This window comes from Lissotriton vulgaris, chromosome 10 (assembly GCF_964263255.1).
Source record: "Lissotriton vulgaris chromosome 10, aLisVul1.2, whole genome shotgun sequence".
NCBI lineage: Eukaryota > Metazoa > Chordata > Amphibia > Caudata > Salamandridae > Lissotriton > Lissotriton vulgaris.
In genome coordinates, this window is record NC_141698.1 from 668,995,872 (window position 1) to 669,020,532 (window position 24,661).

At 45.6% G+C, this 24,661-nt stretch overlaps 1 protein-coding gene across 1 annotated transcript in view; it reads left to right on the forward strand.

Annotated features, from left to right (window-relative positions):
* Positions 1–24,661, forward strand: part of DYNC2I1 (dynein 2 intermediate chain 1) — a 476,503-nt gene that overhangs the window by 217,057 nt on the left and 234,785 nt on the right. Inside the window, exon 10 of the mRNA XM_086941505.1 lies at positions 18,527–18,704. Coding sequence (XP_086797631.1) covers positions 18,527–18,704 — 178 coding nt within the window. The remainder of the gene's footprint in view (positions 1–18,526; positions 18,705–24,661) is intronic.

Sequence of the window (24,661 nt, forward strand, 5' to 3'; positions counted from 1 at the left end):
TTGGGTTTAGCATCCACTTTTGGGGGGTGCCTATCCCGTTCCCTATCAAAGGCACAATTAAAGTCTCCTGCTATAATCAGGTCCACGTCGGGTGCCAAGTCTAGTTTCCCCAGGACCGTACCCAGAAATTCCCCATCATCGGTGTTTGGGGCATAAACCCCTCTACCACCACGTAGCGCCCATCTGAGTCAGGACTACATTTTAGAAGTTTAAAGGGGACTCCAGGCGCCACCCATATAATTACCCCCCTGGCAAACCCCGAGTAGGAGGTCACAAAAATCTGGACCCTCCACCGCCGTTGGACATATTTCAGGCAGTCCTCCCACAGATGTGTCTCTTGTAAAAAGGCCACACTTATCTTATACCGCCTAAGATATGTTGCTATCCGAATCCGCTTTACCCTGTTGTTGAGCCCCCTAACATTCCATGTTATAAGTTTATAGGTCTGTTGATCACCTGCCATAAGTAGAGAATTCTGGGTGCCCATGACCCCTGATGTAGAAGTGGGATGAACTGCAAGGCGTAGTGTTGGGAACCCCCCATTTCCCTCCAAAAGCTCTCATGACCTCTGTTGACCTGGCATAAAACATTCCCATCAGAGGACAGTAAAACAAAATGATGTGAACATTCTCCCCTCCCTCCCACCCCCCTCAGGCAGTAGAACCTCATTCTCATCGCCCAACCGTGGTCTGATGACTCAGGACTCCGCCCCATAGCCGCCACCCTCCCTGGAAAACCCCTGCAACATTGTAAGCAACAATAACAGTCAGTAAACAGCAAATCCCATACCTTGTTGTACAACCAAACTGCCTGACACTGTGCAGCCCCGCCCAACCAACGGCCTAGCCAGGACGGCACGGCCCACTACAGTTGGAATGTCTAGACTGCAGTGTGGCGCAATAGCGCCCGCCCCATCAACTACACTCCAACCCACCCTATGGTCCCTGCAAGTGAGGATCTCCCTCCGGTGCTCCGCATTAGAGTCGGGTTGCAACACCGATGAGGTCCATACTTACAGTGTCTTGTGCATCCCTGCGACTAACAACCGCTCAAATGGCAGTCCCCTTACATGTATTTAGGTAGCTCATGAGATGCCAGTGATTGAACCGGCAGTACCTTCCGGTTCCGATTGAGTTTCTTGGACAAGGCACAATGGGGAAAACTGGTTTTGTGTCGGTATGCCCCCCAACTCTTCTCTCAGGGGGCATCGGGCTCCACCATGATGCGACCTCCATCTGGCTCCCCCTGTGACCCGGATCGTTGTCTTCCAGAACGGCGATGCTGGTTCCGTTGTCAACCGCTCTGTCTCCTCTGTTCTTGCCATCTGTGCTGTTGATTCTGCCCCTCCAGGCCCATTGAATCCATCCATTCTGTGGCCTCTTGCGGGGCATTGAAGAAGTGGACCCTGTCTGCATATTGCACTCTAAGCCGGGCCGGAAACATGAGGCTGTATTGTATATTGAGATCCCTCAGCCTCCGCTTCACCCTCAGGAAGTCGTTCCGCAGGTCTTGTACCTTTTTCGTGTAGTCCGGGTAGATATGGATCTCTTGGTTTTCGAACCTGGAGGGACCGCTCTTGCGGATGAACTGCAGGAACAATTTAGCGATCAGAGTCCTAGGTGGCGACCCCGGCTTTGGTGGGGGGGGGGGGACCAAGGGAGCGGTGGGCCCGGTCCACCGCAAACATCTTGGATAGTCGAAGACCCGGGTAGGTGGAACGATCCATTCTTCCAGATATAGGTCCGCCGCCAGTACCTCCGCCTCCTCTGGAATCCCAAAAAGCGGAGGTTGTTGCTCCTCGAGCGCCCGTCAGCGTCTTATGCCCTGTCCTCGAGATGAGGTGTGCTCCTTGAGTGCAGACACCGTCGCTTGCAAGTGTTGGACCTCCGTCCGCAAGGAGGCCAGGTCCCCCTCCCTGGTAGTGACTCGATACGCCACTTTCCGTAGGTCCAGGCGCAAATGATTTATGTCCATGGCCATACCGTCCATTTTCGATTCCAATGCCGCTTGTGAGTCTCTAATGGCCTCTAGGATGTCAGCCTTATCTTGGGCCGCTGATCCCTGCGGCGGTCCCTGCTCAGGGTTTGGTCTGATGCTCTCCGCCGACATTGGGCCTGGCACTTTATACTGCATAATCTTGTTTGCTTGTGCTCCTTTAAGGGGCCTATCTTTCCCCATTTCGGGTGCAGGCCTGCCAAGGCTGTCCCCGGGGCCCTCCACTCTGCTACCCCAGGCTCAGAAAACTGTCATGGGTCAATCCGGACCCAGGAGACGCGCGTGTGGGTCCCCCACTGCACCTTAGTTTACCGGTCGACTGAGTGTCGTCTGGAGAAGTGTCCCGCGGAACTCTTCACGCCAGGCCCCAAGGCAACCGAGGGCCGGTGCAGGAGTCCCAGTCTAGCAAGGGTCCACCTGTGGCCCCCCGAGTCTTCCCACCGTGAATACAGGGTGCTCTCCTCGCCAATCTCCAGGGTGCCACCGAAGGCTGTCTCAGGAGTGTATGAATCAACTCCCTTTGGGAGTGTGCCCGCAAGTAGAGGTCCAATCCCCTTTGTCCGGCAGCCTGCCCACGCAGACCATACAGCGCCGACAACTGTCTCCCCAGGCGGGATCACAGCCTTAGTAGGCCAGGACCGGCACTTCTGATGTCCCGTGTGTGCGTGGAGCATGCTCCTGGGTGCCGTCTGACACAACAGGCCATCAAGTCGTCACGGACATCCCCCCGGATGTCAAACCTCTCCGGACCCCCCACTCCACAAGGCAGGAGTCGGGCCTCCGCCGGCTCCTCAGCGCAGGTGTTTCCAGCAAGGCCTTGCCCCCGCCGCCGTCTCCAGGAGCAAGTCTCAGGCGTCTCTGTAAGTGGGCCCCCCCGTAGGTATTCACGCTTTACTGCACCAGAGTCCACACTCGCGGACCATGCCACATTGTCCCTTGACCTCGCTGGGAGGAGCTCAGTCCAAGTGGGCCTACCTCGGCCCTCCCGAAGCCCCGAGGTCGCGTCAGGCAGCACCAGGCAGGCGTTTGTGGGACCTCACCCCCGGGTCAGAGTCCCCCGAGGGCCTTTCTCGGTGCGGCAGGAGTTCCGGACCTGCAATCGGCCCTGTAGCACTGATCCCCGCAGCAAAGCCGACCCAGAACAGGCGTCCGGAGGCATTTCAATCAGGCAGTTGCGGTCTTCACCGCCATTTTGCGGGAAGAGAAGCTGCCGCCGCTCTAGGGGAGAAAAGTTAGTTTCTCAGTCTGCTGGCAAGTGGAACTGCACACGGCCCGGATTCTCTGGACTGGGTGGTTCCGACCCCCTTTTGTATTAGAATGGGCATGATTCTGCCAGGATACAGGTAGGATTATGCCTTACAGGGCAGGAGCTGCACTTATCAGCGACTAGCCCGTCATGCGTCCAAGCCATGCCCCCGGCCTTTGTTATACTTGCACGATATAAAACAGCCACTTCTGTAGGACATGTTGCATTTGGTTATCCCGCCTTAAATCTGGGTGCCATTTCATCCTTGCGACTGACTAGAATCTTTAGAGTTTCAAGATGCATATTTTGATGTACCAATCAAGAATGAATGTCCACACTTCCTTCAGTTTACTATTGGAAGTCTACATTTGGAATGCAGACCTTTCCCACTCAGCTACATTGCGACTCTAAGCCCTAAGGATATTGGCAAAGGTACTCTTTGTACTGCCTTCCCATTTTGCTTACAGGAAACATCTTTGTTTGGCATTTTAAATCAACTGCATGTGGATATTTTTGGGGGATTCAGGTACCCTTGAAATAGTTATAGTATAATGTTTTAATTTTTTGTACAATTTAATTGCTTAGTTTATTTTACTGAAAAATATGTTTTTTCTTTTGTAGACATTAACTGTTAAGCCTCCTAATGAAGGGTCATTGTTGGTTCAGAAAGTAATTCTAATGAAAAAGATTTAGGACCTGATTTAGAACTTGGCGGAAAGGTTCCTCTGTCACAAATGTGACGGATAGCCTGTCCGTCCTATAACAAGTGTCTTAGGAAATAATGGATTTGTAAAATGGCATATAATATGGGATATCTGCCACATTTGTGAAGGAGTAACCCGGTCCACCAAACTCTAAACCAGGCCCTTATTTTAAGCAATGAAAAACATGAAGTATATGCAGCAATGAGGAATTGCTCAAAGACCATATGTCAGAACCTCTTTTAGAGGGCAATGGGGCACGCAGGGTTACTGGGCCCAACCGTTGAGGTTGAGGCCTTTTACTCCTGTTGTGCTGCAATTTGACCTACTATGGATCCTGTGGAACTGGGCCAAGTACCCCTTCTGCATTTGACCCTCATTAGTAGTTGTGGGCGAGTAGTCAAATACTCCCTCTGGAAGGTGGGGCTGTATTGAAGTATAGATACAGGTAAGTGAAGACAACTCATAGCTCAAAGTGTGCACAGTACAAACAATAAATAATTGTGAAGTCAAATACTTACTTTTGTAGGAAAAAATAAGTATTTTATTTTTTTAACTCTTCTCATTTAAAGGAATAATGACATTCACAAGCAATAACCCAGTTTCCTTCAGGTCGGGGTTCTAGTAGTTGTCTAGCAAATCCTGGTCCTACTCACTGGCTTATAAAGTGGTTTGGAGTTATTCCCTTCATTGGCGGCCGCATACAGGGAATTCCCACCAATAGACCCTACTCAAGAGTTCCCCTTTGAATCTTAGGAATTAGTCAAAAGTGTCTGTGGTGCCACAGCATCTTCTGCAGCAAATTCCCCTGGGCACACTGGCACAGTTCAAGACATATCTGCTCTGGCAGCACAGAAACATATGGCGTTACTACGGGTACCCTGAACTTGGGCACTCTGGAGTTCAGATCCGGAGCGGCGCAACCGGCCCAGCAATCGAAGCAGCTTCCATATTGCGAAGACTCGATAATCCAATTTCCTTCAGCTCCCAACTGTAGTCCAGCGAGGTTGCAACATCCTCCTTGGCTCTCGGGGTCAGTCAGGGCAGATCTCGTTGAGCGGGCTCGACCCACTAGTTACAGCCTCACTCTAATCCCAGGCTGTGGCCCGAAATCCTTGGCAAATTAGTACAGACAGCCACTCTTGACATACAGGGTTGCTGCAGTACCTCTGGACACAACGTAGGCACCTCTGGTGCAATCGCCCACACCACAGCGGCCCCTCCTGGCGCACAGAATCATTGCTAAGGTGTTCACAGTCCTGGCAGGCTAGTTACACAATTATTTCCATGGTGGCCCCTTCTGGCATCGATTGGTGCACAGCCTAATCCTCACATTTCAACCAGAGAGTCCTCATAGTAGGGCTTCCCACTGGTCCTTTCTCCCTCCAACATTCTCCTCTTCCTCACACAGCACACTGGTCTTGGCAAGCAGGCAGAATCTAGTAGTCTGGGTTCCAGGGCTGGTGTTCATGGTTTTGTTTGGGTGATGTTCCTTCACCCAGCAGGCGGACTAGCAGGCCTTGGCCCTCAGTCCTGGTCACAGGCAGAAGTTCTACAGATCTTACCCTTCTCACACAGCCTGTCTGGCTGCTTGGCAGCTGACAAATCTTGGGGTCTCAGCCTCGCCTTTTTACAGTCCTTTTTGGCTATCAGAATATTGTTTCAGATCCTAGGTGTAGAGATGGATATGGCCTGTTGCTTAGCTTTGCTTTCTTGCACTTCTTCATCTCCAGTCTGATAGTGTCCTGGTGGCTGGTGTACCGAGTGCCAAGTGAGCTTATCTGCCAGATATGCAGGTGCCTGGTTGTGATGGTTTTGTAGAGGATGCAGCTGGTTTTGAAAATGATGCTGGCTGTCAAGGGAAGCCAGCGGAATTCAATTAGTATGGTAGATATGTGGTCATATTTCTTCAGGCCCTCCATGAGATAAGCGGCAGCATGTCAGGTGCCTTTAAGTGGGCCAATCTGGAGTCTGAGAGGCTATGGAGCATAGCAATGCTACCATCCAGATGTGTGTAATTCAAATTCTCTAAAAACTACAAATATAATAATGCTGGCTTAGCTTGATGAAATTCAAGGGTAAAAGAAGGGGACAAATATCCTTATGTCATAAATGTGCCCACCTTGGACAGATAAGAGTAATGTGTAAAGTGTCTAGTGCAGTTATGAAGTCACTTTCTGAGAGGAATGGGTTACCTTTCACAAGGAAAGACAGATGATACCAACATGTGATGATTTTTTTTTCTAAGCAAATTTGATTGTTTTACTGTTTTCACTAACAAACATAAACATTACCATAGCCCATCGAATCATGTCACGGTAAACCACAAGGCATATTCGAAAATTAGTAATTTCCCACATTCAGCCTGTGATGTTCCCATCGTTTGTCCCAAATCTTCTCATGTTTGCATTGGCAACCTTGATCTGCTTAAATGGGCCGCTCTTGTTGATCACACCAGCCTACCCCATTTCGCCCCCCACCTTAGTAGGGGTGTTTGAGGACCTCCAGTTACATGTGATATCACCTTTGGCAACCAACATTGTGACCCCAATAAAGATACGCTCCATTCTCTGACCTCCTGCATCCTCCAGTAACCCCAGAAGGGGGACCTTAGGGTTAAGTTCCAGTGGCTAATCTAAGACTGATGAGAGTTCTCTGCCCATTTTCTAGCAGTAGGGGACCAACAAAGTGCAGGACAAGACCATGTAGAAGAAGTCTGCATTTGGCGAGGAGCATCGAAAGCAGTTAGCCTGGGCAATTTTTCCAGCTCAGTGTAGCTGCAATGAGGGTCCTATAGTAAGGTGCAAGCAGTTGAATTGGATAGGTCCAAGGGGTGTGGAAAAAGGTAACTCTCAGAGAGCTATTCTGGCCTCCCTTCACTCGGAATCTTCAAGCTCCCCCACCCAAGCCTCCCATTTCCATCTCAACATGGGGAAACGATCCGGGACATTAATGACTAGGGATCAGAAAATCGGTGAGATGGTTCGCTTGTGAAGCTTCCCCGACAGCATTTTGGCCTGGAGAGGTCTGAAGTCCAGAACATCTGTGTATGGGGGAATATTAGCCAAGAGTGTGTTTCGTAATTTCAGGCATTTATTACACTGAGTACAGGACAGCTGATACTGCTCCTCTATCACTGGATAAGTCTGTATATGGTTATCCACCCAGATGTCCCTGAGATGGGTGAATCCTATCCTGTCCCACTTTGCAAAACCCTCTATACCTGCGGTGTGGTGCAGCCATATCCCCTGCCAGACAGGGCTTATCCTCGTGAGCCTGTGATCTCATCCCGTAAGGCAGAGAGCCCCTCTCCAGCTGAGTAATTTCACCCAGTTGATCTCCGGAAGTAATCAATGGATTGAGGGCCTGTAAAGCATCCCCATGATCCTGTCAAGGCAGAGCAAGGTCAACTCAGCTCAGTATGTCAGATCATCCCAACCCCCATTAAACCAATCATTTATCACAACCAACAGTGAGGCCATGTAATAGCAGTATAAGTCTACCATTCATCATAGGGGGGCTGTCAGCAGTTCACTTGAGCCATTAGAGGGTGACCTTCTGCCCAAGGAAGGTACGGATTGTAGATTTTTGGATGGTAAAAATTTGGAGAAATAAAGAAATTGGGGCAGAAGCATCATTTTGAAGAGGGCCACCAGGACATGGAGAGGTAGGCACCGCCACTTCTGTAAGTCCATTCTTATTTTATTTGCCATAGGGGTCAAATTGAGGCTCCTCGCCAGTTCTGTTAGGCAAGAGATGTAAATGCCCTGATATTTGAATGATAGGTGTTACATGAGGATCATGGAACGCCAAAGGCAGGCACTTGAACTGCCTGTTATTGGGACCAGCAGGGATTTGGTTTTGGTAGGGCACACAGGAGAGGGGAAAGGGGGCAACCTTGCTGGTACCTCTGCGGATAGGAGAAAAGAAAGAGTCCTGTTAACCTGGACTTGAGCGGTTGGGCAAGTGTACAGAAGTAAATCCCCAAACCAGTTCTTTCCAGCACAGCACTTAGGAAGGACCAGTCGATCATGTCAAGGGCCTTATCGAAGTCTACTAAGAGAAGAGCCGAGAAGTAGCGGAGTTGGTGTGCCTGGGAAAGAGCCACCTGGACTCTCAGGGTACAGTACTTGCAGCTGCGGGTCACATAAAGCCACATTGGTCCAGATGAATCAAAGAAGGCAATGTCCAGCGTAGCCAGTTGGCCAGGAATCTGGCAAACACCTTGATTTCGGAATTGGTAAGGGAAATAGGCCATTATGAGGTATATGTATTCAATGGTTGACCAAGCTCAGGGATCACCACAGTTGTAACTTTGTCGAGCTCTGAGGAGAAGCCCCCCAACTCCGCCGCTTCAGTGTACAGTGCCAGTAGATGAGGGAGCAAAAGACTTAGGAATTTCTGATAGCATTTAACAGGAAACTTGTCTGGGCCCTGCGTTTTACCTGGAGACATAGCTGATAACGCTCCCCCAGTTTTTTTGACTGTGAGCGGCTGATCAAGGTCCTTGGCCAGCGATAGGGGAATTGTGGGGGTAACGAGATGTACCGCAACACCAGGTGTGCTACTTCGTCGGGGCCTGGGACTATACTCGTATAACGTTTGGTAGTAGTCAGCGAAGACTTGTGCAATCTCTCTGATGGTCAGCCAGTAAAGGAGCTTCCCCTACTTAGCCCCGTGTTCATAAACCTGCTGGGTCGACGCCCTCCAACATTGCCACGCCTCTTCCAGTGAGATTTGTTGCACCAGAGTACGTGCCAACACCAATCAACGGTCAAGCTTGGTTGAAGGTCTCAGAATCGCCCAATGTTCCAAGGCAATGATTTAGGCCTCTCAAGTTGTAATTTGCGCTAATTTCTTCTGCTCCCTGTTGCAAATGTATCCCTTAACTAAACCCCTATGTGTGGGTTTGCCAGATGGTCTCTAAGTAGGATTGAATCTCCAACTCTTTGCAGTCAAAGCAATCTTTGTCAGTTAGGTACTAAGTGGTGAGAGTTGCCCCATAGGCTGAAGGTAGGATCAAGGTATCCCAGCTGTAAGCGAAGTGGAGTGTTATCCGACATCCCCCAGGGTAGGGCTTGAACCTGAGACAACTGCAGGATGTCCGCAGCTGGGAGCCAAATCAGATCAAGACGCTGCATGGTTTTGTGAGCCGCCCAGGTGTTAGTATGTGCAAGGTCTATGGGATGCTACTCATTTTACGCATCACAAAGTCTTATAGAATCAATCCAAGCTGGCAGGAGCATGCCTGATGCCCCGGCCTTAGGGAGCCGGGCACATTCATCTCTTTGTGAGGAACAGCATTGAAATCCTCTCCCACTACAGTGACGCCTTGCAGGAGTGTTAATAGGAGGGACCCGAGGTAGTTTGGTGTGCTAGGATGCTGCTGTTGTGGGACGTAGACTGATAAAAAGTTGTATTGTCTGCCTTGCAGCTGACCTTCTACCCCACAATTTCTAGCTTGAGGGTCTGCATGTGAGTTGATCACCACCAACAGAAAACCAGTGCAGTAAAATGGCTACTCCCGGGTGACCCTGAGTGATAGATACTGTCATAGCCATGGCGGCGCAGGAAAGGGCAGTGATCTCCCAGTAATCGGTTTTCTTGAGACTGAATCTTTTTACATACTGGAAGATGACAGATCTTTTAATGCGATTCACCAATCTGTTCATATTCCAAGACTTTCATTTAACTCCCACCGTAAGGGTTGGGAATCAGACTGCCCAAGCTCGGGTGGCTGGAATGTGTTCAGGGCCTGTGTTAAAATAATGACTTGCCTTGTGTAGGAATCCGCTATCTCAGTAATAGTGCATCTTAGTGCGACTGTCTTGGTCAGTGAATTGTGTGTTCAAACAACTTGTAACAAATATAACTCCCCTTTCCTCTAACTTCCCCCACCCCATACTTATATACTGGAAGCATTTGTTGCCCTAAAACTGGTCATAACTTGGACTAAGGCAAACCCCTAGGCCAAAAGCCTAAAGTAGGGCTCCTCTATTGTAGGATTCATGTGCCTGACATCTACTTTAGTCTCATTTGTGTACAGTAGTATCATTCCCCCATCTGGAGAAATTGTCACCAAGACAGACTTGCCAGCCTGCATATTTCTTTATTGGAGGGCACATGGGCCCTTATCTTGAGACCCGAAGAGTTTGGGTGTGTCCATCAACATGTCTTCCTGACTGATCCCTCCTACTACCAGAGTCTCTATTTCCAAACCATAGGAGTCCCGGCATCCGCGGGGATTCAATCATTTTTTATGTGATCGTGCTCACTTCCTCCTAGGTGGTTTGGGGGGAGGACGGGTAGAGCTCCCTATCACTCTGTGCTCTGGCTCCCCAGTTCCATTAGTCAGACGGAGCTCTCTCCTCTCTGCCTCCCACTCCCACGCCTGCTCCATTGTGTCAAAGAAATTAGTTTTAGAGTTAAAGATCACCTTCAATTTTGCAGGAAAGAAGAAAATGTACTGTAGATTGAGGGCACAAAACTTTTGTTTAACGTCCTTGAAAGAGTGCCTATGCTGCTGAACTGCTTGCGTGTAGTCAGGAAATAACATAATCATGTCACAGTTGTTAAGAATCCAAGTGATCACCAGGCGGGCTGAAGCCTCGGACGAGGGTCGGTGGGCCAGGGACTTATGTGTGTGTCCCTCCACAAACCATGGCAACAGCTAATCGTCTGGGTCTCATGACTGCATCCAATCCTCCAGGGAGCATTCCGCTTCAGAGGCCGTGGCTCCCTCGGGAAACAAACAAATAGGAGGTTGTTCCTGCACAATCTATTTTCAACATCTACAGCAGGTTCCCCAAGCACTACCATTGTGGAAGCACTTGGAGACCTGAGTTTTAAGAGTGGCTGTTTCGTTTTCCACAGAGGAATCCGGCTTTCCGCCTCCATCATCCGATTGGCGACATTCCTGAGGTCTTAGCACAGCAGTGAGACATCCACTTTGACTTCTCTCCACGGCTTCCCTCGGGTCCTGAATTGCAATAAGGATTGTTGCAAACTTGGATTGTGCAGAGTGCCTCAGCAATACCAGGGGGTTCCCAGTGACCCCTCTGGCACTCGAGGCCGGTGTTGTATACTGGTCAATCTTAGTCTGGGCCCGGGCAGTGGTTAGGGGTTTGTCTTTTCCCATATTGTCCAACACACCTCAGGGTCCAGTGCAAAGTTGCCAATCTCCGTGACGTAGCATGCTTACCTCCTCAGAACAGCATGAGCAGCCACGGCTAAGGCCTTCTTCGTATACGTTTTGGGTGCAACTAGAACCAGAAAGCCAGTTGGAGGTGGCAGGGCAGGTCGTAAGTCGAGATTCTCAAGTCAGCAGATCCCCGCCCCAGGCATCTCTCACAACAGCAGAGCAGGCCCAACACAGTAATCATATGTGATATCCAGGAAAACATAGAGCAAAGGCTCGAGGATGCAGGAGTTCACTCTAGTTGACTACTGACCTGGAGGAGGCTAGTTCCCCTGTCCAGCCACACAATGAGCAACCTGCACCCATAAGTGCCAGGTGACTATCCCAAAGGCTTATGTGACACTGCACTTGACACAGTTTTGAGATCAGCAGGAGAGCATAAAGCTGATGGGGCAATGGCTGTCCAAGTACTGAGCCAAAGGTTCAAAGTCATTCCAATGTCCATGGGAAGCCAAGTCCTAAGATGTATTCTTACCCAAGGGGTGCACACCCAAACTCACACTCAGCATCACAGTTTGTGCAGGGCCTCTTTGACTGATATCTCACAGTGTGACCTTTACGGGTACAAAAGGCCTGTCCATCGCTCTCTTGAGTGGGCTCCACAGTGGTCTAAAATTCCCTGCTCCTCCCACCTCGGTCACTGCTCTCCGTCCAGCCTGTGGACCGAGGAGTCCCCCACCAGGCCCCTGTTGAGTTTTTCTACCTGGCCTCCAGAACCACACGTCACCTTTCCCAGAAGATAGAAGTGCCAGCGTCACAGGAGAATTCGGGTGCAGCCACCACTCGGCCGAGGCTGACTGGTACTGAAGCTCAGTATTGCCGCATGGCATGGTGTCAGCCATCTCCTGCTCAACGGTCTGCCTTCACTGGGGCCCTTTCTTATGGCCCACTCAGTCCCTCTGTCCCGAGGTCAGTCGCCTTTCTCTTCAGCTCTCCTGTAGAAGCTGGTCCAAGGCCTCACATATTCACATCAGATTTGTCGCTGGTACAGGCCGCCATCTTGGAAGGGGCCAGTTGGCAGCCTGGGGTTCTCCCTGAGTCCAGGGACCAGGCACGGCTAAATCCCTAGTCAGTCAGAGTTGTCCACATCCTGGGACCTTGCTGTTGATAAGAAAGGGGGGTGGGTACAGTGTTCTGACTCCGGATGTTGATAGATTGCAGGGAGTCTTGGGAGCATACATAAACTGCGACCTCCATCTTGGCTGCCTTCTCCAAGCCAGGATATCTTGATTTTATCGTTGTGTTTCTTGAGGATGAGATTGGTGTCCTAAGTGAATCTGAACAGCTTAGCATTGGTTGAAAGTTGGCGTTCAAATCCGTTCAGGTTCATGCCATTGCACCAGGTTTGTACTAGTTCTGTGTTCTTCGTCACAGACCATATGAATTCTCTTTTGGTGGGATTAAACTTATATTAGTGTTGGAAATCCAAGTCTGGATTAGGTTTAAGCAGTGTTTGAGGAGTTGAAAGTCTGGAGCAAAGGAGACTTTCAAATATAGTTTTGTGTCATTGATGTATCTGTGAATGTTGATATTAAATATGAGCTGAGCAGTGTGCCAGGGGGCTGCAAGAAGAGGTTGATATTGAAAGGGCAAGATGGAACCTTGGGAATTTCCACAGGTCTTGGAGATATTCTGGGAACTTGAGGTGCCCTTATAAACTGACTGTAGTTGGTTGGATTGGTAGAAGGAGAACCAGTGAAGGATGATTCTAAGGAATTCCATGCAAGACTTCAGGGTATGGATGAGTATGGGGTGATCAACGGTGTCGAAGGCAGTTGAGAGGTCCAGTTGTTTTAGATGGCAGAGTTCATCTTTATCTTGTGTTCAGCATGCTGTCTTCTATGGTTTGTAAAGTTACTGTCTCTATGAATCCGCATAATCTGACCCTGGATTGATAATTGAGCAGGAGATGATTGACAATGATGTGATCTTGATGTTGTGAATACATAACTTTTTCAGTGACCTTGCTCATGAAGGAGAAAGAGTGATATGCCAATAGGTCTCGCCAATGTGAGATCTAATTGCTTTGTCAAGGTTGTTGTTTTTAAGCCATGTTGTGCAACTGCTGTGCAGCATAGCGGTAAGTAAATAAAAAAGTACCATGACAAGGTCAGCGCTGGCCGCTTTTTAGCTCCTTTTTTTCACTTCCAACCATGCTGTGCAGCAGCAACATAGACAAGTCCAAATAGCTCAACTAGAAGCCAATGTCACAATGTAAAATATATATTTAAAAGGAGTACTTTTTCAGTTATCATGGTACCGAAACACGATGGGATGTTCATTGTGAAATTCTAGAGCATTTTTGATGCTTCTAGTGGACGGCAAGAATTAAGGATTCAGAAGAAGGTACAAAGTGTGGGGGTGCAAGCAAAAAGATGTGTGCATAGAGGGTAGAGATGAGAACAACAAACATAAACAACAATCCCTTACAGAAGTGAAATAAATCTGTGACCAAAAAGAATGTGGCCATGGAGAATAAGGAGAGAGTGAAAGATTAGGAAAATATAGCACTGGGGTAAACAATACTTTAATGAAGGAATCAGCATGAAGAGGGCCAATGGTGGAATGATAGCTGTGACCAAGACAGAGCCCTGCCGGAGTGAAATCCATAACATGAAGGACGCAGCCATTGCGGAGAGAGTTGTGAATCTGAAAATGGAAACTCGATGCAAGCAAAGGTTTTTCTAATGTATCCAATTTATCTTACCTTGGTAGAAAACCTGATGTTCCAACATGCTAATTACTTGTACTTTTTCTTCAAGGAAACAAAGTATGTAAACACAATTAAAATGTGAGTAGCAAGCACAGCATCTTAAAACACCCCTTTTTCCGGTAGACATCATTATTGTAACGAGATATTTTTTCTTTCATGCAGCAGTTAGAAAAGGCTGGTGAAGTATATTCTCAATCGCAGTGTCAGCCGTGGAAGGACACTAATCAGGATGAAGCAAAGTACTTGGTTCATGCTCATGGCGAAAGAAGAGGAAGTGAAACTAAGATGTGCTGCCTAATTAGGAGGCTTTGAATGGCAGTGACAATGAAGTCAACAGATGGGGTCCAAACCTCTTCTACTAAACAATATCTTTTGTAAACAATAGTACAAGCACTGTCACAGGTGACACCTAAAAAGAGCATTGTTCTCCCATTCTAGGGATGTCTAGTCCTGGAGTTGTCAGAATCCTTCAATATTGTGATCTGGCAATTTTTGTTTTCAGCAGCTGGGACCTCCAGCCTGTGTTGCGGCCTAAAGTACCCTAGTGGCAAACATGTGCAGGCTTTACTTTACGCTAATGATGCGGTTTTGCTATCACTAACACCTAACAGTTTACGGGCCTTATTGATGCTTTTGTTAGATACATGGCGATTGAGATTTAGAGGTTAACAGGGTGTTTGGTGAGCCCCAGAGTAAACCCGGACCCATGGTGATAAAGGGCCAAATGATTTGCAAGGTTAATGAGTTTTCTTATCTAGGGGTAACCTTTGATTCTAGGGGTAGCTGGTTACCTTGTATTTTGAAGGCCTGTTCCCGCTTCTATACCTCTATGGGGGCTTATCTTGGGCTTGCATCTAGAATTTGTAATAAACTGATTTTGCCCTTACTGGAGGTGTACAAACTAAAGTGTCTACCTGATATAACTTTTGGGTCTTCTTTATGGGGGTATCAGGGCTGCCACAGGATACAGCAGGAAGGGAACTGCTTGGGTTAGGGCCCAGTAGTCCTCATTTATTTTGCATGAAGAATTTGGTCTAAAGTTTGTGGAAGACCTCATTAAGCTTGCACCTCTTCTTGTGGTCTGGGGGAATATGTATACTGCATTTAATAGGGAGATCATTTATGACTGTTTGGCATGTGATTTTGATCTTAAAATCCCCTGGTTAAATTATATTAGGTACACTGCCAACAGTTTGGGAAGGCCTGAGTTGCTTTTATTACCACACTTATTGAATAAAAGGGAGTCCGGCTGGGCCAAGAAGGAGTTTTTGAGACTTTCAACTGCTGCCAGAGAAGTGAAGAAACTAGAGAAACCATCTGTGAGAGTCTACAATGTATAAGACATGTCAGAGCACTGAACCCTATCTTTTCCAGGTTAATAATGTTTGGGAAAGATCACTCCTGACCATGTTTCGGCTGGGCTATATCAGGTGCAATTTCTGTTTCCCCTTGGGACAGTTTGACTCCAAATGCTTACTTGTGCGCCCTTGTGATGGTACCTCCCTTCAGACTCTGATGCATTTGACCCTATTCTGTAAATATTATTAACCTTATACGTGCAGATTTTTATTACCTATTTTAAAAACTTTGGGCTTTTGTCAGTGTAGACCTGCATTTCACGACCTTTGTATGGTAGCCAAAACTGCTGTATTTTTTTCTGTGGGAGCCTTTTTTAAAAAAATGCAATACGTTGGCGTAATTCTGTGAATTTTTGATATTATCTGTAATTTTTATACTTATTTATCTGATGTCTGTTGAACATTTTATGTGATCACTGTTTTTTATGAATATTTTAATAATCAATTTAAGAGAATTTATTAATCGATTGATTGATACCCTAATGGTGTTATATATATATATATATATATCTTGGAGCAATCGATTTTGTGCTAAATTTAATAATGAGTCCATAGACGCCACTCTTTCACACTTTGCCGGTTTCTTACTCTTTATACACTTTTTTGTGTGGATTTTTTTTAATATCCCACGTTTGGTTTTGTTTTGCGAAATAACTTTTCTGTAGCCATCAACTGTGTGTAAAGAGTGAAATGAGTTCCAAAGAGTTTGGTAACAATAAACATGTTATTCAGTACCAAAATACCCTTCTACGCAAAAGTACGCTTTACAAATACCCGCTATGTTATGTAAGCTATCAGCAAAATAAAACTATATAAAGGGAGAATAGAACTTCTCTGCGGCAAGGAAATACTCTTGAATAGTAATAATTTATATTTATATATTAATCCCTGGCCATGTGTTAACTTAGGGCCAGATGTACTAACATTAGGATTTCCTATTTCGTAAATAGACCCATCTCATGCACATTAATGTGGTAGGTTGCAACTTGCGATCCATTAGGAATCACAGCTATCACAGGGATGTTGACCTGTTGAGGTCAGCACACCAACATGTCTCTAATTGTTTTTTCATAAAGCAAGCTTTTTTTTGTTTTCTTTGTTTAATGCAGCCCGTTTCCCTTGAAGAAAAACGGGATGTGTTTAAAAATAAAAAATGAAACATTGCAGTTTCATTTTTTTAAGAATAGGCAGTAGTCCGTGGGACCACTGCCTACTCTTAGCTCTACAAAAAGTTATAGCCAGCTAAGGGAGACCCGCACAAAATGTACTGTTTATACTTTGTCTATGCCAGCGGCGGTAAACCCATATAACAAATGTTTGTAGTATGTATATAAAACTCATTAAAAAAAATTATTTTATTAATATATTTGTTTTCCATTGTCAAAGGGGAATTGGTTACCACCTCCTTAAATGAGTCAGTAAAATATGAATGTTTTGGGACAGTAATTCGGTTGCAAAACACTCACACATCTTCAGATTTATGTATTTGGAAGGAACGCTATGAACAAACCCCTTCCAAATACCAAATTCCAAACACAAATTGCGATTTCATAGCATGTTGCTGAATCTCAATTTGTGTTTTGAGCATATGTGAAAGCATTTTTTGCGGTCTGAAATGGGTCAATCGGCTGTTTCCGACTACGAAAATGCATACATGTGGCCCATAGTTACAGTTAGATTGCCGTTACTTGGGAAATTGTGAGCCTTATTTGGGGGCTTTAATTTGAATAGGCTTCTTGAATAAATATGTTTACAAATGTTAAGTGTAGAGAGCCTTCTTGTAAGAAAACGTGCTGTAAGAGACTATATAAAAAATGCAGTTTTGGATCATGTTTTTAACATAGGCTCCTCCATGGCACACCTTTTAGGCCATAGTGAGTTGAAGAATCAACATCAAATTCAGCATTGGAAATGTTGCACGCCTTGAAAATGGTCAATGTTGGTGCTGGCTTTTTATAGATAAAGCACTTTAAACCCCATCTTGATTTATTAATGATGTTGCCATATTCAGTCAGTTAGACTCTGTCAAATCGTGACAGGTGCATTATAGAGAAAGGCCAGTATGGACTACCTTATAAAATACAACATAAGGCAACAATAACCACCCTCATTCGTATAAATAAATGCATATTTGACCTTCGGATGCATATAACTAAAATAAAACCTTTATGAAGCTATATTTTTCATTAATATTGTTCTGTATAAGCCATTAATGCAATGTGCTAAATGTATTGTGCTAAAGAATCACTTCCCACCACTAAGACATGCGTTGTACCAGGACGAACAAACGCTTTGACATGTACCTTAACACTAACAAACAAAATAATGTATCAGGGGTTTAAAAATTAACATTACACACTTTATGACTATTGTTCGCACAAAAAAGAAGAGAAAAGAAAACAGAAGGAATCAATGTAAGAAAACAACTTTTCAAAGGGTGTGAAGGTTGCAGTAGTGCAGACCGTTACAATCTAAAAATAGTCTCTGCTGTAGGGAAATGCTAATGATAAGGTACAGTTTTAAAAAGTTACCGGAAGTCTCAAATATTATAAAATGCTAAATGCATTGTGCCACTTTAATGCTCCAAACTCACCATTAAGAATCAACATTATGGGACAACATCCTTAATAACACAGTGTATTATTGATGGTGAGTTACCAATGTATTTGTTTGCTATGGATAATTATAGAGCTTTTCCTGAGTTTCCAGTACTAATACAACCCATTGACATCGTCATTCCACAACATTTGAGACATGAGAACTTTTTCTAAATGCACATTAATGTTTACTTAGACTTCATCTTATTAAAATTGTTTTTATAAATGTATTGATATTATTTTCAATATATCAATTCAGAAGAGGGAGGTGGAAGAGATTGTAAATGTTACAGATGATTAACTTACATGCATTTTCGTGAACTTGGAAAGACAGGATTTATTTACTTTGAGAAAATATATTATTTCTCCGTATCTTGTTTAATTCTTTTACAGATTGCAGTGTTTTAATATCCTTAATTATGAACTGCTATATTTCAGCTATTCAAGTTGCTAAAGTACTTCATGTTTCTCTCTGCAACTTGATGTGACAGAACTTTCACCAGTACTTGATGGTTTACAACAGCAAAATGCCTTTACCCAGTATAAGTTAAAAAAAATTGCATTGGTATATTTCTTCCATTTATTGCATGTGTAAGACAACACTGTTTACTCATTAATTCATGAAATGCTATTGTAATATCTTAATCATCTTCAACGGGTTTTCTAAGTGTTCCTTTACGCACATTGACATGTTATTAAACATTCAAATTTTTCATAGGCATATGATGACGATTTCGAAGATGAAGAGGAGGAATTTGAGCCGGGAGAGGAAGTAGTAGTGTCCAGAAACCCGGAAGTTGAAGAAATACAAAGGGCTATCAGTGCAGAAAATGATAGGGTTGCCTCAGTTTCCTCAAGGCACAGTCTGAAAGGATATGAAGAAGAGCAAGGAAAAGGTTTGAAATATTTCATTGTATTTTAATGGTCAAGAATTGTTTTTTACCCGTCAGGTTTTTCCCTCAAGCAGTCAAAGGAGCATTAATGATCTTTTGATGCACATTTGAAACATTTTTAACTCATATGGGCTTAGGTCCGCTTAATAGGCTTTGTAGTTCTTGGTGACAGCAGTCTTTCTAAAGCAATTGTTTCCAATACTTAATAGATACTTAGTGAGAGCTTTGGGTCAATTTTTTGCTCATGATTGAATGACATTGCTGTCGCTTTGAGGTCTCTACTCTTGATTTGGTGGCTCTCCTCCGTATTCTTGTGTTTGTCCCGCCCAGGAGCATTTACATTTCGATTTCACAAAGTTTTGGTTGAATGATTTGTATCCTTCCATTGCTGACATAATGCATTTGGTGCTGCATTTTGTGCAAAATGTGTCCTGGTGTCCACTTTGAACATGATTCTGCGCTTTTCGTAAAAGCACCGAAGAACAGCTGCTCGCACTCTATTCATGTTGTGTCTGTGTGTTTGTGGTCAGCGCATTGGCTTTTGAAAGTTTTACCACGAATTGTATGAAATACATGGTGATATAATAACATAATTTCGTAAATTTGACATAATAAGCATAACACTAAATTACCCTATTATGTCGGCATATTGCCAATTTTGCCTAAGCCTACTAAAAAGATGTCACTATTAACTTCCGTTTCAAACAAATCAATGCATGAAATTGGCGGCAAGCAGTTACTATAATCTTGTAATGAGCTATATATTTGCCTTATCTATTTTACGGTTTAAGTCTCCAAACACTACTGTATCCCCACTGAGCAGGTTTGGGTGTACCTTGCTTTTGAAGGCCATTAGCAACTTCCCTATTGAGTTCAAATCTTATAAGTGTTTCAATTGGCTCAAATTTGTGGTGACACGTGGACATCCGATTAATAAAATATACAACATAATTCATAAAAATTAGTGTTGTTTTATCTTCCTGAGATGTCTACCGATGTGCTATTGTACTCCCAAGCTCTCTTCAGCTTAGATCCTTGAAAATTTGCTTGATTACCTATTGTATAAGAAATAATTCTGGGCCACTTGACCATGGAGCCTTGACTAAAAAAACGATATGCCCGAGTGTAAACTTATTATAGATACTTTACACTTTTCGATGTAATCTCCCCTGCTGAGAACAGATTTTTCAAGCCCATTGAATCTTTTTTTCTGCAGTCTCTTGATTGGGAGGTGGGGGAGGGCGATTGAGACTGTGATTTTACCTCCTTTACATTGTACTCTTGAAGGCATAGAAGTCATTGTATTAATCCCAACAAACTTTTGTGTAAGGATGGAAGAATTAACTCTGGAATCACACTGTATCACACTAAATATGTCTGCTACAGAAAACATAGAAGGGAGGGGGAGGGGTCTGCTTGACTGTACTTTTTAAGGGTCATCCCAGTCCTTAGTCTGACCATAACTATCTATATTAGCAGATACTGGATTGTCCCCTCAAAGGTTTCAAGATCTGTTGACTTAGTATAAGTATTAATTCCATTGACTTGCAATATCAAGTTACCCTCCACGAAAAACAAAAGCCTGCAAAGAAATGCACATAGAGCAGCTTTACAGAAAGTGATCCGGGGCTTTTGCACTTCAGCACCTTGTTTTCATAGATGGGGCTGCAGACACGCCATATCTTTCTGTAATATGGATCGCAACAATGCACATTTTGCAGCAGTGTGTTCTCAATTGGGCATTCCTTTGTCTGCATGGGAGTATGGATCCATGTAGATAAGGGGACTCCTCTACAGCGGACTCACATTACAGAAGTCAATACTGGGACAAATAGTCCATCAGGAGGCACACTAATTGTGCACTAAGTGGGAAATGGCACAGTCATTAAGCCCTCTGGGGATGTCTTTTGGGCGGCAGCCTATATAAACGTCTCACGAGCCCTCAAATTTCCCCTTGGAAGAGGGTACTGTCACACACTGCATTTACCAGTTCGATTAGGGCAATCTCTGCCCGATTACTCAGCATGCTTTTGATCCCTGTGCATTAACAGGCAAAGCAGCAGTTTAACTGGCAGGTGCACCTTTCCTAGTGCAGCCCTGGATCAGGGAAAAAGAGCAGTCCTGGTGTTGTTAGACCTGCCGGCTGCTTTCGACAGTCTCACATGCCATTCTTCTAGACCGTTTGGCATCTTTTGGCATTTCTTGTATTGTCCTAGCTTGGATAAAGAACTTCCTGCAAGATCACAGACAAGTGATCACACTAGGGCAATACACCTCACAAGAAAATGCACTGCTCTCAGGGGTACCCCAGGGTTCGAGTCTTAGCCCCCTCTCTTCGATGCCTAAATGGGACCACTGATCAGGCTGATATCGTCCTTTAATATAGAGACTATCTCAAATGCGGACGATACGCAGCTTATTCTGGTCTTGGACATTAACACCACTCAAGCGGAAGAAAATCTCCGCCAGTACCTTACCGCAACTTTCAGTTGGATGAAGGATAACCATCTTAGTGTAATTCTGGAAAAACGGAAATTCTACCTTTCGGCCAAGAAAACTCTTTTTCTACCAAACTCTGGTGACCAATGAATACTACCCCTCCTCCAAACGCAGTAAATGTGGTCAGGAACCTGGGAATACAATTTGATACCATTTTATCTTTTAAACAGCAATCCTTGGCAGTTGCCGGCACCTGTTTTCACATCATAAAAAGCTTAAAGAAATTCTTTGATCTGATTCCCATCTCAGCGAGGCAAACAGTTGCCGTCACCCTAATTACTTCCAGGTAGACTATTGTAATAGGCTCTATGCAGGTACCAACAAGTCGGTCCTACATAAACTGCAAATGGTCCAGCATGCTGCAGCATGGTTGGTGCTGAAGTGGCCTAGGAGGTCATTCGCTTTTGCGGCACTAGATATACTCCACTGGCTGCCAATCCATCAACGCGGCCTGTTCAAGGTCCTTGTCATCACTTTTAGGGCATTCCATTCTTTGGGACCTCAATCTCTGCAAACAAGATTCAAGCGTTGCACTCCCTCCTGAAGTTTAAGATCATCAAATGCCAATCTGCTGAAAATAACAGCTTTCAGACTGGCATCGAAGGGAGGAAAATCGCTCACAGTGATAGGCTCAAAGGCATGGAATAAACTTCCTCTACAGCTCCACCATATCACATCTGAGTCCCTTTTTAGGAAGGCCCTAAAAACCTGGATCTTCAGTGCTCCTGACACTCTCCACAAAACTCTGATCTGATTCCCTGTTTCTTACCGTCAATAGTTAACCAGGCCTTTTGTTTCCATCTCCGGGTTCCGTTTTAGCACCATGATGCTCCTCGGAGTGACAATTGCGCTCTATAAATAACCTATTACATTACATTGCTGTGCTGTCCTGGGAGAGTGCTCTTTTTATACATGGCACAATAGGTCTGCCTGTGCCAAGCATGCCTATCTCAGACAGAGGTATGCATCATTTAGCTAATATGACTCCTGGCCTTTATGTATGCCTCCGTTGACATTGTGGCAAGCCTACAGATCGCTCGGTCCCAAGGGACCAAAGTGGTCCTCTGGGACCCGAAGTGGGGGACAAAAAATAAAGGCAAATCAGAACGCTCTACTTTTTTTTTAACTCGCAGTACCGCGTGAGTCTCGCGTCCAGATAATACTAACGTATGTGCTTTAATTTCTCAAAAACATCTGACTGGATATACACCAAATGACAACAAGCAAAATTTCTGAGTAAAGATCTTGCTTCGACCCATATTTGGTATAATTCTGTTCAGCTCCCCACCCTTATTTTGTGCCCACTAGACAGATAACCCTAAAACTCGCTATGAGGAAGACAAAAAAGGGATGGGTAAAATGCTTGAATTGATCTTAGCTGTGATCTGTCTACAGTGGCATGGAGGCGAACATTTATGGACTGCAGTAAGGTCCAAGCGATTGCCAGTGGTGCTGTGATTAATTCAGTCATTCCATCCATCACTGTCTTTGTTGTTTTAGTTAACACCCTACAAGCCACTAATATGCCTAGATGTGGGTCCTGTGCTCACTGTGCCATAGGACTGAAGTTGCACAAACTTAAAGAGGCCCAAATTGGGCAAAACTTGTCTGGAGTTGCTTTGTGTTCTCCTCTGGAGAGGGTCTTTACTGGCAGTTTGCGGTTGATAGTTCCTATGAGGAGCAGGATCCATACTGATTTGCCTAAGGCAGGCTGCTGCCTAAAGTGGCATGGTGGGCAAACAAACACAATACACTGGAATGCAGCCTGAACAATCACCAGTGGCTGTGATTAATTCAAGTGTTCCATTCATCATCTTGTTTTCCGTAGTGACTGCTAGCAGGCTGCCCCCACCCGCCGATCCCCATGATTGAACACCACAACATGTGAACAATTGGTTGTGTTTTTACTTTTAAAAAGAAGACATACTTGCATTTATACATGTTAGACCTGGCACCATTGGCGTGGGTTTCCCTTCCATTTTTCGCTGTTGTCTCCTCTGTTTTTGCTGGTATTAGATGCTCTGGGCGCTGTGCCACTGTCATTCAGTGCCACAGCGCAAATGCTCCCTGTGTAAATATGACTTTGAATTGGTATATCCCTGATTGGCTTATTTGGTTTACCTGTTAGTCCCTAGTAGTGTGGCCTGTGTGTGCCCAGGGCTGGTAACCCAAATGCTGCTGGTGGGCCTGCAACACTGGTTTGTGCCACCCACAGAAGCAACTTGTAAAGTGTTCCTCAGACCTGCCCCTGAAGTGTCTGCATACAGTCCAGAACTGCCATCTTGGCTGTGAAGTGTTAATGTTAATGTTATATGGTCTTCTATAGCGCACGGCTGCCCCAGCAAAGGGGCGTCCCGGCGCTTTCCAGAAAGGAAAAGAGTACGCCACAACAGGTGGAACAGTGGGAATCACAAAACGTGGCCGTCTAGCAGAAGAGATGGCTTTTTATGGCCTTTCTGAATGGCAAAAGATCAGTTATTCCACGAATCCGGAGAGGTAGGGCATTCCAAAGCTTAGCTGCAAGGTACCGGAAGGAGCGGCCTCCCATCCTGGCTTGTTTAATACGGGGGACCACTGCCAGGTTCTGGCCCTCCGAGCGGAGATTGCGTTGAGGCGTATATGCGGGCAAGAGTGGGTATAGCATGGGTGGGGAGGCGGTTTTCAGAATTCTGAATGCGAGGCATAAGGTTTAGAAATGAATCCCTTTCTCCCCACGAGAGCCAGTGGAGTTTGGTAAGTGTACTTGCCACCGAATGATGGCGGGGAAGACCTGTCAAGGCTCTCACTGCAGCATTCTGAACTCGTTGCAGCCTTGCTTTCTCAGCCTGGTTAACCCCTAAGAGTAGGGAGTTAGCATAATCCAGCCGCGAAAGGATGGCAGACTGTATCACGAGCTGGCGCGTCTGGGGATCGAAAAACTTTAGGATCTGCTTAAGTTTCCGGAGGATCCCGAAGCACGAGGCAGCAATATTTTTAGTATGGTGGGTAAAGTTGAGAAAGGAGTCAATCCAAACTCCGAGGTTTTTCACCTGGCTTTTAGGCTCAGGGAGTTTGCCAAGAGTCCCAGGCCACCATTTGTCCCCCCAAGCCGCCGCCTCTTTACCTACAAGTAAGACCTCGGTCTTTCCCGCGTTTAGTTGTAGGTAGTTAGCTGTCATCCAGCTGGTTATGGCTGTAAGGCCCTGTTTGAAATTCTGTGCACTCAGTCCAGCTTCGTCACTCAGAGTCACCACTAGCTGAGTATCGTCAGCGTACGATACTAACGATAGTCCCCATCTTTTGGCTATCTCAGTCAGTAGTAGGACGTAAATGTTAAATAAAGTTGGACTGAACACAGATCCCTGGGGCACTCCCTGTTTGATCAATCGTTCTTTGGAAAGGAACGGAGGAGTGGAGACCCGGAATGACCTTCCAGATAGAAATACCTTAAACCAGTCCAGGGCCTGTCCCGATATTCCTAC